The sequence below is a fragment of the Triticum dicoccoides genome, chromosome 6B, assembly GCF_002162155.2.
Source record: "Triticum dicoccoides isolate Atlit2015 ecotype Zavitan chromosome 6B, WEW_v2.0, whole genome shotgun sequence".
In the NCBI taxonomy this organism is placed as follows: Eukaryota; Viridiplantae; Streptophyta; class Magnoliopsida; order Poales; family Poaceae; genus Triticum; species Triticum dicoccoides.
In genome coordinates this window covers 588,640,356-588,657,472 of record NC_041391.1, presented here as the reverse complement: position 1 = coordinate 588,657,472, position 17,117 = coordinate 588,640,356, and the positions used below count along the sequence as shown (strand labels likewise).

The 17,117-nt window shown below is 44.6% G+C and overlaps 1 protein-coding gene across 1 annotated transcript; it reads right to left on the bottom strand.

The window, feature by feature from the left end:
• Positions 1 to 120: 120 nt before the first annotated feature.
• LOC119322810 (AP2-like ethylene-responsive transcription factor BBM1) lies at positions 121 to 5,056 on the bottom strand. Its single transcript, XM_037596340.1, has 9 exons — positions 4,634 to 5,056; positions 3,833 to 4,496; positions 3,627 to 3,709; positions 1,502 to 1,510; positions 1,196 to 1,284; positions 1,044 to 1,117; positions 907 to 957; positions 734 to 810; positions 121 to 612 (listed from the first exon to the last, which is right to left on the bottom strand). Exons 2-9 carry the CDS (start codon positions 4,417 to 4,419, stop codon positions 455 to 457), a joined length of 1,128 nt encoding a protein of 375 aa, XP_037452237.1. The 5' UTR covers positions 4,420 to 4,496; positions 4,634 to 5,056; the 3' UTR covers positions 121 to 454.
• Positions 5,057 to 17,117: the final 12,061 nt, after the last annotated feature.

Genomic DNA, 17,117 nt, shown 5'->3' with positions numbered 1-17,117 from the left:
CTGAAAGAACTACATATAATCTGAAGAATCATACAGCAGCAGATAATGACAGGCTGCACATGTGTTGCGACACTGCAAATGAATGAAAAAAATGAAGGCAAATGGATTTAAGAAGCTGGCTCATGGGAATATACACTTGAATATTTCATTAAACCAAGCATCAAAACTTAGAAGTAAAATGTATTCTCCGTTTTAGACATGTGAAATGAAGCAACATCTTCCAGTGCAACTCTAGCCTACAAAGACTATAACAGTAATGCATGGTCAAAATCTTGTTCTGGACACAAAGCATGCTAAATTACTGAAATTCTCTCTGAAAGAACTATATATAATCTGAAGAATCATACAGCAGCAAATAATGACAGGCTGCGACCAGTTCTTCTATCTGTATGTACCACTAGGCTCCAAAATATGGCCAACCAAATCTGTTCAATATACGATACCAAATCAGGTACTATTCTGGCTTGGTTGCAAGCAGCTTCAACCCTGCGCCTTCTATACAATGCATGCCCCTGTCCATGTAGTTGCTTCTGTCAAAGTTGGTCACCGCGTTTTTGCCTCGTATCTCGATGGCAGCAATATCATAAGCTTCTGCGGCTTCTTCCTCAGTTTCTAGTTCAAACACGAAAACAGAACATCAGGGAATTGAAATGGGATGCTGTCTTTCAGTTAGAAAAATGGGTAACTGTTGATGAGAGTTCAAGGGGGGCAGAATTAGGGATGTGCATCGTACTGAAAGTTCCAAGGTAAATGTCTCTAGTTCCAGCAATCAGTCCTATGCGTGCCTGCCATCGACCATCTTTCTGCCTCCTGTCGTAGGACATGGTTACATGTGAGTTTTGAGCTGGTTTGAAGAAGAAAAGCTGGCTTTTTGAACAAGCTGAACAAATGAGAAGGAGACGCCACCTTGTAACTCCTCTGTAAATAGACGCCCCTCTTGAGAAGCAGCTACTCCTCCTGCAGGACAAATCGACTTGTTATAGAAGTCATCATCTCACTAGAACACTGATCTGAAGAGTCTGAATTAATATACCTTGACATACCTTCTCAAGTATGTCACACATTCCTCTGGAGACATGTCCTGTATGTCCGCCAGCTCCTTCTCATATTCCGAAATCTGGAATAATATTGACTCATGAGATCCACTTGTCCATAACTATATCGGTGCAAGCAAAAACAAGAGAGAAAAACGTACCGAAAAGTTCAGCTTTGTATTTAGTCCAAAGAATTTAAGAGCTGCAACATCATATGCCCTGGCAGCTTTTTGCTCAGTATCATAACTTCCTGCGTAGTAGAAAATTTGGAGAGAAAACAATCAGATCCTATGCACAGATCCTTAGGCCTTAGGCCACAACGGAACGCCTAGCGCTTAATCATGCTAGGCGTGCGCTTAGGCGAATAGACGCTAGGCGGTGGCAAAATGCACAATTAATGCCTGGCGCTTTTTTTCCTTGAGAATAATGAAAGACATAATGTCAGGACTGAAATAAATAATGCTTACCTAAATAAACTGAAGCACCGCCGTATTGGAACACCATTGCAAGAAACCATCAGTAACCAATCAGAATATATATCTAATATAATAGTATATCTTAAAGAAACAGGAAATAACAAAGATACCAGAAAAGATTAACATGATATATGTTAAAACTCATGACAATTAAATGTTATGCCTAATTTTGAAGCAATTCAAGAAAGCTAGTATGTTATACTTGCTAAGAGATAACGTCCAAGACATAAATTTAAGGGGCCGTTTGGATCATAGTCAAGAGCTGCCGCACCAAAAAATTGGCGTTGACTGCTAGGGCGGTTGGCCACTTGGTTGGAAGCCAAAATTTTGAAGCCATGCCACAATATTGGCTGGCAGTTCAGCTTTTACGCCCACGAGCGGGCAAAACGCTGGCGGCGGATTCCCTTGCCAATATATTAGCACATCAGCTATTTGCAAGGCGGGTGTGGGCGGGATCCAAACAGCCTCTAAGAGCCAAAACAGGAGGGACAGGGTAGTATGGTAGTGCCAAAACCACAGGAGTGGATCATATAAAGAGAAAAATAGTGAATTAATTTTAGTTAGTTCACAAAGTTGGTATCAAACCCCCCACCTCATGATGATCGAAAGGGAGACACACTGCCAACCTACCTACACTCCTGGACAGGATGTAAGAGGCAAGATAGTTTGTATATTATCTTGTTACAACTATTACCACTTGACATCTTTAGCAATTGTTTCCTAACTAAAAAAAGATGCTAAATAATTTTCTTATACCCGATTGGTCAACCATTGAATTGATCTTTGACCAGTAAATCAGTGAACTGGTAATTTGACCGGCTAATTGTTCGGTTTGAGTTTTAAATGTATGGTCTTATGGGACACAAAACTCCAGAATTATATGTTTGGAAGTCCAGGTTAACAAACAGGACATGATTCTTCCTGTTATGCAAATTCAGGTGCTCACTATGGTGTTTAGTGATATGCATCTGACAGCTAAATTTTCTTTGCATTCTAGTCCGGTTTGTGTCTAGGCATCCCAGGCCCCAGCTTTCTTAGCACCATGTACTCAGCAAAAATTTAACCTTGCTAACTTATCATATAAGTTCCTGATTCCAAAAAAAAGGCACAACGCATAATATATTATCCTCATGTCGAATAGAAGATAGTCAAATTCAATAGGTACCTCTGCATGGCGCAGTGTGATAGGATCTCACACCCCACTAAATGCATGCCAAATATAGTCTTCACTTAAACCAAAACAAGAAAACCTACGCACGGATACAATTCCTTCGAAAGCTATGTCGCTTTTTTATTTTTATTGAGGAAAAAAAATTAAGAGTGGAGTTCGAAGTTGCATGAGACCTATGTTGAGTCGGTACTCTTGCTGGAGATTGGTTAAATAAAGGATAGCATTAATGCAGCCCAAGACTGTAATGTCAGCACTACTAACTACCAAGTGTAGTGAATCAGATGGCGCAAAAAGGCATGACGATACAAATTATAAACTTGGACAAACAGAAAATTTCATGAAATGCAGAAACGACACAGTACTACCTTGCTGACACAGAAACTACGGGAAAAAAGATAACGTTACAAAGAAACCGCCAATAAACTGGCATTTTCTTTTAACGAAAATAATAAACACGTGAAACACAATGTTCCATTATTTTTCCCTTTGAACTATATATATATTGCCTACTACTCCCTCCGTCTTGACACTAATGTAGTGTCAAAAATGCTCTTATATTATGGGACGGAGGTAGTATTTATGATACTTCCGGAGCCAATCAAACTATATGTCCTACTCTGTCCTAGTATTTGTTTAACTATTAGCCAGCCGAATTGCACATCATTAATGTTCTTTGTGCTCCATATAGCAAGGTCTCCATCAAAAGTGAAAGTAAGAGTTATCTACCTATTTATCTCTAGTGTTTCTATGCCTACGCGTGGGCTGTGGCTCTCTCCTGAGTGCATGCTGCCCTAGACCTAGCCACATTCTACAATGGACCGCCGACAACGAGACTATAAGCATAAACCGCCAACTATCACAAATGTATCCTTCACAAATAGGTCATGGCACAGAGATACAATGTATATAACTGCCCCTTAGAAGCTCCAAATAAAAGAGGCATACCTTGCTTTCCTTTCCTTCTCCGTCCTTCTACTCTGCAAGTACTGTCCCACAAATGAGCTTCATATTTCCCACTCCACCTGTGCCTGCACAATTGATTAAGTTTGGTAAGCAGTGCCATCTATGATTTGTTTAGTTAATATAGTGAAACACATTGTTGTGTTTCCACTGATCAAATACTAATTATAGGAACACAAAACCAAGCTTACCTGGTCACACCATGGAAACAAGATGAGCGGGAGCCAGGTGCTCGCACCGCAGTAATTGCAGAAGTAGAACCGGCGGTGCCCTTCTCCTCTCTATACCCCGCAACGGTTACAGGATTAATAGAATCAACAATTTCCTCAGACTCATCCTTTTTGACAATGCTGAGAACATGAACTCCCTTGTGATTATCGCCACCATCAGCACACCCCTCATTTTCTGGCACAGTTACCAAAGCATCCTTCTCCCCGGCATGGTTCTCGCTGTTCAAAGGGTCAACCGAGTGGCTCTTCACATCTGCACAGGCCTGAACTTCAGCTTCATCAACTTCCTCATTCTTCGGGACCTTCTTCTGATCAGTGCCACTGGACTCGTCTCCCTTGTGAGTGCTTGCATCGTTGGCCTCTGACTCCACTGCGCCGTGCAAGACACCAATCTCCGCCGTGGCAGGGGCTATTGCAGGCAAGGAATTCAGATTGATAGAAGGGCTCCTCTCGATCTTCCGACCATACCCAGATTCCCCAGCAGCTTTCTCCTCCACAAAACCGTTCATTTGCTGACCCTGACTAACTTCCTCCCCGGATTTCATCATCTATGTACTGGAGCAGAGACAAAACAACTCCCAAAACCCTAATAACCTACCAATCAGCCTTCCTATTCACGAACTATCTGAAAGACGGGAAAAAGACACAGAGCATCCCAAACAAGAAAAAAGAATCAAACGGTTAGATCCCAACCAGGCAATCATTCCATCGCCCAGCAGAACTTCTTCTGCCGCCGCCAGAATCGGAAAAACAAGAAAGTACCTTGAGCCGCCTGCTCGCCGCGATCGAAAGATCCGGAGGCCTCCGGGGGGCTGGACGAGCGCCCAAGAAAGCAAAAGAAGAAATATCCCAGCGCGGATATTAGTAGCAACGGCGAGGCAGCAAAAGCTGGGAAAATCTATCAACGGCAATGGATACCGATGCAGGAAATAAATATCGGGCGGGGTGGGGCGGCGGAATTGGGGAAGGAAACGACGAGGCCAGCGCGGGCGAGGGGCGGGGCGGGGGGCGGCCTAGTGCGGAGTGATGCCGGAAACAACAAGCTAATCGCCGGTGGAGAAGGAGAACAAAAGATTTGGACAAATCGAGAGAGGAAACGCGAAGTGGGGGAAATCGCGGAGGGCGGATTTTATCTCGCGCTTGACAGGGCGCCGCCGCACTGGCGCTCTGAAACCATCGGATGGATATTTGCTGGATCTTTTACTCTTACCACCTGCAGCGGTTACTGGCAGCACTACATCAGGAGTAAAATACAGTAGAAAAATAAAATAATGCTCGTTTTATATTAATATAAATGGGGGATTTGCTGGTAATAAAAATGGAGGCGATGTGGTGATGTGGGAGTTTTGCTTCGTGGGCGACGCCCTCGTGATGCGTGCCAGGCTGGAGGAGCCTGGCAGTCCGTGCCTCGGAGGCCCCGTTCTGTGGCAGTTACACGTGGACGCAGAAAAATGTGCTGCGAGTGTGGACGGAAGATCTGAGCCGTTCAGGAGGTATGAGAGCTGAGAGTGCGTGCTGGAACGTTCTAGCGGATGTACGGCGGGGAGCCGATCTCGAGGCCGACCGCCTCGACGGCTCGGAGCTGCGGAGGATTAGAGGGCCAAGATCCTGCGGCTGGCTGCGCGTTTTGCTTGTTTATTTATGGGTCAATTCAGCTCTGTGATTTTAGGGTTGTTTAGTTCTTAGCCACATATTGCCACACTTTGCCATATCTTATCTTAGGCAGATTTGATCAAGTTAGATGATTGTTTGGTTCTACCCATATCTAATTTAAGAATTTTATTATGAGCAGTGAACCCCACATGTCATAGACACAAAAGGTGTGGCAAGATTTCCTTAGACAAGCCAAAGCATGGCTAACAATTTAAACAACTCAAGCCCATATAAAATAGTGGATTATACCATGATCGTCGTGCTTAGGTGCACTAGTTTTCACATTTGGATTTGTTCTATCATTAGTGGAACTAGAACCATCATTAGGGTTAGGGGAAGTAGAAGTAGATGCATCATTACTGGCAAGTATGGCAAAAAGTAATGTGGCAAATATAAGGCAAAAATAATCACAATCCAAACAACATTTTTATTTTATCCTAAAATCTAAAAAGTGCATACGCACTATTTAGAGATAATGAACGGCCGGCTCATGACCGCTCGATCCTGTCCGATTCATCGCGCGCGTGGGGCAGGTGCTACGAGGCTCTCAACGGCTGACGTTTGTCGCTATCCGCTCGCGTCTACGCCCTTCATCCTCATCCCCTCGCGTCGGCTGCCGCCACCACGCCTCACCGGACACCTCCGCCTTCGCCCCAACTTGCACTGGCCGCAGTAACCCACCTCTGGCACCCTATCGCTGCCCCTCTCTCTCTCCAGGAAAAAAAATCCACATCCATCACATTTGTTGTGTCTATCTTTCTTGTTTCCCAGCTCGATCCCCTTTGCTTGGTCAACGTTCGATGCTGGAGCTCGCGACGAAGCATGGAGGAGAAGAGGAGCAACGGCGTTGACGCACTGCTCCATCATCTCGCAGGGGCCGTCGTATTCCCTGCTGCCTCCCCGACTCACCGTTCGCGAGCACCCCACGGTCACCGGTGCGCTTAGGCCGTCATTTCCCTGCGTGTGTGTCATCGTCCATGCCGGCATCTTCCTTCTGCGCATGGCGTCTTGGGGGCCGGCGTCTACCTCCCTCGCGTGGCTCACCGTGTCTGCATCAATCTACATCTACGCAAGGCAGCCATCTTCGATCTGACATGCGTGACGGCGTCCTGGTCGCCATCGACCTCCTACTCGTTAGCTAGGCATCGAAGCCTGCAAGCTGTGGCAACTTCCCAGCGCATGGATGCATCGACCTTGAGTCGTGGCCGTCCCTGTCATCCCGTTCACGGCAGACTCTTTTTCCTCTCGCGTGTGTGTGTTTCTTTCTCTCACGGTGTGTGTGGATTGTTACGTTTACTAGTTGCCTCATGTCAGGTGGATGGATCTGAGTGCTAGCTTAGTGTGTGTCGTGTGCATATGGATCTGAATGCTAGTCACATAGTGTTGAATTCATGTCCCTTCCCGTGTGTGTGTATGGAGATCAAATCGATCTCTACAAATTAATTCTAGTTGGAATTTGCTACCCTCTATGGTGCTCCATTCTGTTTGGTACATCTTTTTTCCTTTTAAATGATATATGCAATGCTAAAATTGACATGCTTACGGCGATGTTTTGCACGATCTGTAGTTTTAGAGCAAGCAGGCTATGTTGCACACTCACGATTATGCAGTTGGCTGGGGAAGTAGACGAAGTTGAGATGGTGAAAACCACACATCCATGCTGAATATCGACTACTAGACAGTTGGTCAAGATAACAGACGAAGTTGCACATTATTCGTTAGACAGTTGGTCAAACTATCCCGACCATATTTTTTTAATCATGAATAGGAAATATGTATGATGGAAACATCCCCTTTTGGTAGTCAATTTTTTGTTGGCATTTATAGTAGTTGTAGTTGCAAATATAGTCGTTTTTATACAACCTATGGGAAGTTGCACACACGCGATGATACTAAGAGTAGTCTTTAGCAGATCTTGTAAAATACCGTACCGCAAAATCATTTTCGTGTATACCGAAAAACAGTTTACGGTAATGTAGTCCAGTTGCACACATATTGATGTCTAGTTGGCTTGTAATATAGTCTAGTTGCACATATATTGATGTTTAGTTGGCAGAAAGACTAGTTGCACACACATTGATATTTAGTTGGCAGGAAGACTAGTCACACATATTGATGTTTAGTTGGCTTGTAATTTAGTCTAGTTGCACACACATGAATGTTTAGTTGACAGGAAGACTAGTTGCACATACATATGCTCAGTTGGCTTGTAATTTAGTCTAGTTGCACACACATTGATGTTTAGTTGGCAGGACACTAGTTGCACACACATATATATGCGCAATTGACATGGCTATGTAGTCTAGTTGCACACACATTGATATTTAATTGGCAGGACTAGTTACACACACATATACTCAGTTGGCGCGTCACTGTAGTCTAGTTGCACATACATTAATGTTTAGTTGGCAGGACTACTGGCACACACATATGCTCAGTTGGCGCGACAATGTAGTCTAGTTGCATATACATTGATTTTAGTTGACAGGAAGACTAATTCGTCAAAACATCCACATAGGGGGTCTACTTTTGAAGAGCACGCCGCGAGGGTTTCAAGGGTGAAAACGGATCTGAATTTTGACACGTGGTTTAAAAGATATGTCTTCTATAATTTTGAAAACCAAAAATTAATGCATAAGAGATGAACATGAAGAACATTAATGCAGCGGCATGCAGGCATCCATCATGTGAGAAGAGACCACATAGAGTAATTAATTAGTCGTGTCCTTTTTAGTGGCACTTTTGGATTACAGTAATTTTGCCTTCTAACGTGCTGCCTTTTCTGGGACCAGGGGCCGGCCGCTCGCGAGAGCTAGCGAGCCCCCGACCGCCAGCTAGACGCGCCCTTATTTTATTCGCGATGTATTCATGTGATTTTTAAATGGTAAACATTCCCGGTCGGAAACTAGTTGAGGACAATACTTTTTAGATATTTTATCTAAAACTCAAAATCTATCTCCCAGTTCTTTTTTCTAAACCCCTATATTAATTAATAAAAAAGGTTATTATCTTTCATTACAAAACACGCCATGCAGGACGGAACACTACTAAGATTACCCACAGTAGGAGTAATGTAAGTAGTAACATCACACATATATAGATAAAATAGATGATGTGGCAAGCAATAAATGAAGAAAGAGAGGCATGTGGTAACATAGCTAGTTACTACTAGTATGAGTAACATCATACATATCAAAGTAAGATGAGTCTATAGCCTAATAAATGAAGTGTTGCATGTTACCACACATATGTTACTCCCCGCTAGTCCTGGCCATCTCCGGCCCGACCCTAAAATCCAGGGCCTAGGCCCGATGGGCTTGCCCGTGGGCCGGGCTTGGGCCTGAGTTTTGAGCCCACCAACAGGGCTTGGACGGGCTTGAGCTTGGCATATTGGCATTTTAAGGAAGAGGCCCGACCCACGGCCCTAAGCCCAAAGGGCTTTTCAGGGCTTTTTACAAGATGGGCCGGGCTTGGGCTTGAAAAGTAGGCCCGATGATAGGGCCTGGGAGGTCCTGGGCCTCAGTTTTCTGTCGTGAGCTTTTTTAGACCTAGCCCGGCCCGGCCCATGGCCAGGTATACTCCCCACTATAGAGGTATGCCCGTCCCATGGGCATGTTACTACTCTATGTTACTACCCATTGTGGCTAGTCTAAGAAGAATCCCATCAGATCTACTAATAAAGCTAAACTTCACAATTTTGCGAGCCACCTCATTGGCTAGCCGATTAATTTTCGCAATTTTAAAATTCTTGATCATCCTGGACATACTCAAGGATTCTTTCTTCAGATCAACGAGAGGCGACCTATCGAGCTTCTCATTTGTAAGAAAAAAGAACAAAAACACAATCAGTCTCTAGAATAATGGACTCGTGAAGGATAATACCGATATAGAGGTCTGCCGGACATGCACATAGCTCAGCTTCATTCACGCTAGAACACTGACCTAGAAAGTCCCACGAAGAAATAATAACTTCATCAGATGAGTTTCTAGCAACCACCCCCCATAATGGCGGCATTAATACTCTCTACATAACTGGCATCGACATTGATCTTGATATTATCATCTGGGGGAGGTTTCCACAACACATGATCTTGTAATGGTGCGGAAACTGGTATAGCACCTCCTATTTCTCCTTTGCCTTTGTTACTAGAAACAACCTCAATAGTGTCGTGACATGACGTAAAAGAAGACGAATAATTGTCCACAAAAATTGCAGAAGCACCAATAAATTCCTTCCCCTTTTCAAAAATTACCAAGCTCGCCAAAAGAGAAACAAAATTTGCTCTTGTTGTTGCAAGCTCAGATAATCCAACAAAATCAAAAGCCAATCTGATATCGAGAATTTGAACAACTCTTCATAGGAATATTCCACGACTCTCTCAAATTCAATCGCAGAGCGCGGGCCTTTGAACAAGTAATGAGAGCATGAAAAGTGTTTTCATCTTCTACTCAATAAATGGAGCACATACCTGAAGTAATTTGATAGTGTTTAACTCTATTAGTTTGCAGTGCAAAGCTATTGGATGCGGCACGCCATGCAAAATTCCTTATCATCTGAGGAATATTAGCCTTCCAAATTAGATTCCAAAGCCTACTTTCTACGTTTGGTTCACCACTAGATTGACTCACTTTATCATGACTATCCTTCAACTTAAGCACAAAATTGTACGCACTTTTAACAGAAAAAATTATAGCTCTTCTCATAGTGCCATGCAATAATATCCCCACCCCCAGAAGCGTGAATACGAATCTTAAGAATCTCCTTTGCAGGGATAGAAAAGATACTTAATCAAATTTTCATCCCAAACCTTTCTCCCGCTGAAGAACAAATTGGAGACCCACTTTAATCTAGATTATGCCTTTTAGTTGAAATTTTAAGACTAGAGCTCCTAGGTAACCAATATCCCTCCAAATATTAATGCTAGATCCATCACCCACCCGCCAAATGACTCCCTTCTTAAGCAGTTCCAGACCATGCACAATACTTTGCCAAGTCACTCATGCAGACTACTATAGGATCGAAAGTATGTCTAGAGGGGGGTTATTAGACTACGTGAACAAATAAAAATCTATCATTTTCCCAATTTTAGTTGTGGGCAGAGTTTAGCAATTATGACAAGTCAAGCAATCAACCTACACATGCAATTCTAAGAGTATAGCAGCAGAAAGTAAAACATTGCATATGAAGGTAAAGGGAAGGGTTTGGAGAAGGCAAACACAATGGAGATACGAAGATTTTTGGCGTGGTTCTAATAGGTTGTGTTGTCGTACTTCCACGTTGATGGAGACTTCAACCCACGAAGGGTAATGGTTACGCGCGTCCACGGAGGGCTCCACCCACGAAGGGTCCATGAAGAAGCAACCTTGTCTATCCCACCATGGCCATCGGCCACGAAGGACTTGCTTCACTCGGGTAGATCTTCACGAAGTAGGCGATATCCTTGCCCTTACAAACTTCTTGGTTCAAACTCCACATCTTGTCGGAGGCTCCCAAGCGACACCTAACCAATCTAGGAGACACCACTCTCCAAAAGGTAATAGACGGTATGTTGATGATGAACTCCTTGCTCTTGTGCTTCAAATGATAATCTATCCAACACTCAACTCTTTCTCACACATTTGGCTATGGTGGAATAAGGATTTGAGTGGAAATCAACTCGGGGAAGGCTAGAAATTAAGGTTCAAATGGTAGGAATGGAATCTCTTGATCTCAACACATTAGTAGGTGGTTCTCTCTCAAAAAATGAATGTTGGAAGTGTAGGCACGTAGTGATGGCTCTCCTCTATGAGGAAGAGGGGTGGAGGGGTATATATAGCCTCCACATAAAATCTAACCATTACACACTTTTGAGCCATCTCGGTGGCACCGATCAGAAAACTCGGTGGCACTGATCTGTGTAAAAATATGAATGTTAGGAATCTCGATGGGACCGATGGGAACAACTTGGTGGGACGATGTGCTAGGGCTTAGGGCAAAACTCATATTGGTGGCACTGATTACATCAACTTGGTGGGACCGAAGTGAAGCAATAAGGCAACAGAGAATCAGTCAAGCCATCTCGGTGGGACCAATTGCAACTTCTCGGTGAGACCGAAATGATTGCAACAAGTCATAGAGAGCTAGCAAGGCCATCTCGGTGAGACCAAGATCCGCATCGGTGGAACCAAATTGTTAGGGTTCTGGCTGTGGCTAAGTCCAGATGTACTCGGTGGCTCCGGATGAGAAGTTTCGGTGGGGCCGAGTTAGAGATTAGGGTTTGGACATATTTGTGTAGAGAAAGTGGCTGAGGGTTTTGGAGCAATATCACTAAGCCCTTTGAGAAAATAGATCATTAAGCAACACCGCATCCCCTTTTAATAGTATTGGCTTTCCTATGGACTCAATGTGATCTTGGATCACTTAAACAAAAATGTAGAGTCTTGAGCTTTTACTAATCCTTGTCCTTAGCATTTTGTGTTGGGGAACGTTGCAGAAAATAAAATTTTCCTACGGTTTCACCAAGATCCATCTATGAGTTCATCTAAGCAACGAGTGATAGGAGTGCATCTACATACCTTTGTAGATCGCGAGCGGAAGCGTTCAAGAGAACGGGGATGATGGAGTCGTACTTGCCGTGATCCAAATCACCGATGACCAAGTGCCGAACGGACAGCACCTCCGCGTTCAACACACGTATGGAGCAGATGACGTCTCCTCCTTCTTGATCCAGCAAGGGGGAAGGAGAGGTTGAGGGAGAAGGCACCAGCAGCAGCACGACGGCGTGGTGATGGTGGAGAGGCAGTACTCCGCCAGGGCTTCGCCAAGCACTTAACGGAGGAGGAGAGGTGTTGGGGAGGGGAGGGGCTGCGCCTTGGATGTTCTGTGCAGCCCTCCCCTCGCCCCTCTATTTATAGGGGAAGGGGGAAGGGGACCGCCCCCCTCTAGATGAGATCTAGAGGGGGGCGGCGGTCAAGGGAGGGGGCTTGCCCCCCAAGCAAGGGGGCGCCCCCACTAGGGTTCCCCCCCAACCCTAGGCGCATGGGCCCAACGGGGGGCGCGCCCAGCCCTCCAGGGGCTGTTTCCCTGCCCCCTACGGCCCATGAGGCCCTCCGAGAAGGGTGGACCCTCCCGGTGGACCCCCAGAACCCCTCCGGTGGCCCCGGTACAATACCGATATGCCCCCGAAACTTTCCGGTGACCGTATGACAACTTCCCACATATAAATCTTTACCTCCGGACCATTCCGGAACTCCTCGTGACGTCCGAGATCTCATCCGGGACTCCGAACAACATTCGGTAATCACATACAAGTCTTCCCAATAACCCTAGCGTCACCGAACCTTAAGTGTGTAGACCCTACGGGTTCGGGAGACATGCAGACGTGACCGAGACGGCTCTCCAGTAAATAACCAACAGCAGGATCTGGATACCCATGTTGGCTCCCACATACTCCTCGATGATCTCATCGGATGAACCATGATGTCGAGGATTCAAACAACCCGTTATACTATTCCCTTTGTCAGACGGTATGTTACTTGCCCGAGATTCGATCATCGGTATCCCAATACCTCGTTCAATCTCGTTCCCGGCAAGTCACTTTACTCGTACTGTAATGCATGATCCCGTGACCAGACACTTGGTCACTTTGAGCTCATTATGATGATGCACTACCGAGTGGGCCCAGTGATACCTCTCCGTAATACGGAGTGACAAATCCTAGTCTCGATCCGTGTCAACCCAACAGACACTTACGGTGATACCTGTAGTGCACCTTTATAGTCACGCAGTTACGTTGTGACGTTTGGTACACCCAAAGCACTCCTACGGTATCCGGGAGTTACACGATCTCATGGTATAAGGAAAAGATACTTGACATTGGAAAAGCTCTAGCAAAACGAACTACATGATCTTGTGCTATACTTAGGATTGGGTCTTGTCCATCACATCATTCTCCTAATGATGTGATCCCGTTGTCAACGACATCCAATGTCCATAGTCAGGAAACCATGACTATCCGTTGACCAACGAGCTAGTCAACTAGAGGCTTTCTAGGGACGTATTGTGGTCTATGTATTCACACGTGTATTACGATTTCCGGATAATACAATTATAGCATGAATAAAAGACAATTATCATGAACAAGGAAATATAATAATAATCCTTTTATTATTGCCTCTAGGGCATATTTCCAACAGTCTCCCACTTGCACTAGAGTCAATAATCCAGTTACATTGTGATGAATCGAACACCCATAGAGTTCTGGTGTTGATCATGTTTTGCTCGCGGAAGAGGTTTAGTCAACGGATCTGCGACATTCAGATCCGTATGTACTTTGCAAATATCTATGTCTCCATCTTGAACATTTTCACGGATGGAGTTGAAACGACGCTTGATGTGCCTGGTCTTCTTGTGAAACCTGGGCTCCTTGGCAAGGGCAATAGCTCCAGTGTTGTCACAGAAGAGTTTGATCGGCCCCGACGCATTGGGTATGACTCCTAGGTCGGTGATGAACTCCTTCACCCAAATTGCTTCATGCGCTGCCTCCGAGGCTGCCATGTACTCCGCTTCACATGTAGATCCCGTTACGACGCTCTGCTTGCAGCTGCACCAGCTTACTGCCCCACCATTCAACATATACACGTATCCGGTTTGTGACTTAGAGTCATCCAGATCTGTGTCGAAGCTAGCGTCGACGTAACCCTTTACGACGAGCTCTTCGTCACCTCCATAAATGAGAAACATGTCCTTTGTCCTTTTTAGGTACTTCAGGATATTCTTGACCGCTGTCCAGTGTTCCTTACTGGGATTACTTTGGTACCTTCCTACCAAACTTACAGCAAGGTTTACATCAGGTCTGGTACACAGCATGGCATACATAATAGATCCTATGGCTGTGACGCTCATCTCTTCTTTATCTTTTGCCGTGGTCGGGCATTGAGCCGAGCTCAATCTCACACCTTGCAATACAGGCAAGAACCCTTTCTTGGACTGATCCATTTTGAACTTCTTCAAAATCTTATCAAGGTATGTGCTTTGTGAAAGACCTATGAGGCGTCTTGATCTATCCCTATAGATTTTGATGCCTAATATGTAAGCAGCTTCTCCAAGGTCCTTCATTGAAAAACACTTATTCAAGTAGGCCTTAATGTTGTCCAAGAATTCTATATCATTTCCCATCAAAAGTATGTCATCTACATATAATATGAGAAATGCTACAGAGCTCCCACTCACTTTCTTGTAAACGCAGGCTTCTCCATAAGTCTGCATAAACCCAAACGCTTTGATCATCTCATCAAAGCGAATGTTCCAACTCTAAGATGCTTGCACCAGCCCATAAATGGATCACTGGAGCTTGCATACTTTGTTAGCATTCTTAGGATCGACAAAACCTTCCGGCTGCATCATATACAGCTCTTCCTTAAGATAACCGTTAAGGAATGCCATTTTGACGTCCATCTGCCATATCTCATAATCATAGTATGCGGCAATTGCTAACATGATTCGGACGGACTTAAGCTTCGCTACGGGAGAGAAAGTCTCATCATAGTCAATCCCTTGAACTTGTCGATAACCCTTAGCAACAAGTCGAGCTTTATAGATGGTGACATTTCCATCCGTGTCCGTCTTCTTCTTAAAGATCAATTTGTTTTCTATCGCTCGCCGATCATCGGGCAAGTCAGTCAAAGTCCATACTTTGTTTTCATACATGGATTCTATCTTGGATTGCATGGCTTCTAGCCATTTGTTGGAATCTGGGCCCGCCATCGCTTCTTCATAGTTCGAAGCTTCACCGTTGTCTAACAACATGATTTCCAGGACAGGGTTGCCATACCACTCTGGTGTGGAACGTGTCCTTGTGGACCTACGAAGTTCAGTAGCAACTTGATCCGAAGTACCTTGATCATCATCATTAATTTCCTCTCCAGTCGGTGTAGGCACCACAGGAACATTTTCCTGAGCTGCACTACTTTCCGGTTCAAGAGGTAGTACTTCATCGAGTTCTACTTTCCTCCCACTTACTCCTTTCGAGAGAAACTCCTTTTCCAGAAAGGATCCGTTCTTGGCAACAAAGATCTTGCCTTCGGATCTAAGGTAGAAGGTATACCCAATGGTTTCCTTAGGGTATCCTATGAAGACGCATTTTTCGACTTGGGTTCGAGCTTTTCAGGTTGAAGTTTCTTGACATAAGCATCGCATCCCCAAACTTTTAGAAACGACAGCTTAGGTTTCTTCCCAAACCATAATTCATACGGTGTCGTCTCAACGGATTTAGACGGTGCCCTATTTAAAGTGAATGTAGCTGTCTCTAGAGCGTATCCCCAAAATGATAGCGGTAAATCAGTAAGAGACATCATAGATCGCACCATATCCAATTGAGTGCGATTACAACGTTCGAACACACCGTTACGCTGAGGTGTTCCAGGCGGCGTGAGTTGTGAAACGATTCCATATTTTCTTAAGTGTGTACCAAATTCGTGACTTAAATATTCTCCTCCACGATCTGATCGTAAGAATTTTATCTTTCGTTCACGTTGATTCTCTACCTCATTCTGAAATTCCTTGAACTTTTCAAAGGTCTCAGACTTGTGTTTCATCAAGTAGACATACCCATATCTACTCAAGTCATCTATAAGAGTGAGAACATAACGATATCCTCCGCGAGCCTCAACGCTCATTGGACCACACACATCAGTATGTATGATTTCCAATAAGTTGGTTGCTCGCTCCATTGTTCCGGAGAACGGGGTCTTGGTCATTTTGCCCATGAGGCATGGTTCGCATGTGTCAAATGATTCATAATCGAGAGACTCTAAAAGTCCATCAGCATGGAGCTTCTTCATGCGCTTGACACCAATGTGACCAAGGTGGTAGTGCCACAAGTATGTGGGACTATCGTTATCAACTTTACATCTTTTGGTATTCACACTATGAATATGTGTAACATTACGTTCGAGATTCATTAAGAATAAACCATTGACCATCGGGGCATGACCATAAAACATATCTCTCATATAAATAGAACAACCATTATTCTCGAATTTAAATGAGTAGCCATCTCGCATCAACCGAGATCCAGATACAATGTTCATGCTCAAACTTGGCACTAAATAACAATTATTGAGGTTTAAAACTAATCACGTAGGTAAATGTAGAGGTAGCGTGCCGGTGGCGATCACATCGACCTTGGAACCATTCCCGACGCGCATCGTCACCTCGTCCTTCGCCAGTCTCCGCTTATTCCGCAGCTCCTGCTGTGAGTTACAAATATGAGCAACGGCACCGGTATCAAATACCCAGGAGTTACTACGAGTACTGGTAAGGTACACATCAATTACATGTATATCAAATATACCTTTAGTGTTGCCGGCCTTCTTGTCCGCTAAGTATTTGGGGGCAGTTCCGCTTCCAGTGACCCTTCCCTTTGCAATAAAAGCACTCAGTCTCAGGCTTGGGTCCATTCTTTGACTTCTTCCCGGCAACTGGCTTACCGGGCGCGGCAACATCTTTGCCGTCCTTCTTGAAGTTCTTACCCTTGCCCTTCTTGAACTTAGTGGTCTTATTGACCATCAACACTTGATGTTCTTTCTTGATTTCAACCTCTGCTGACTTCAG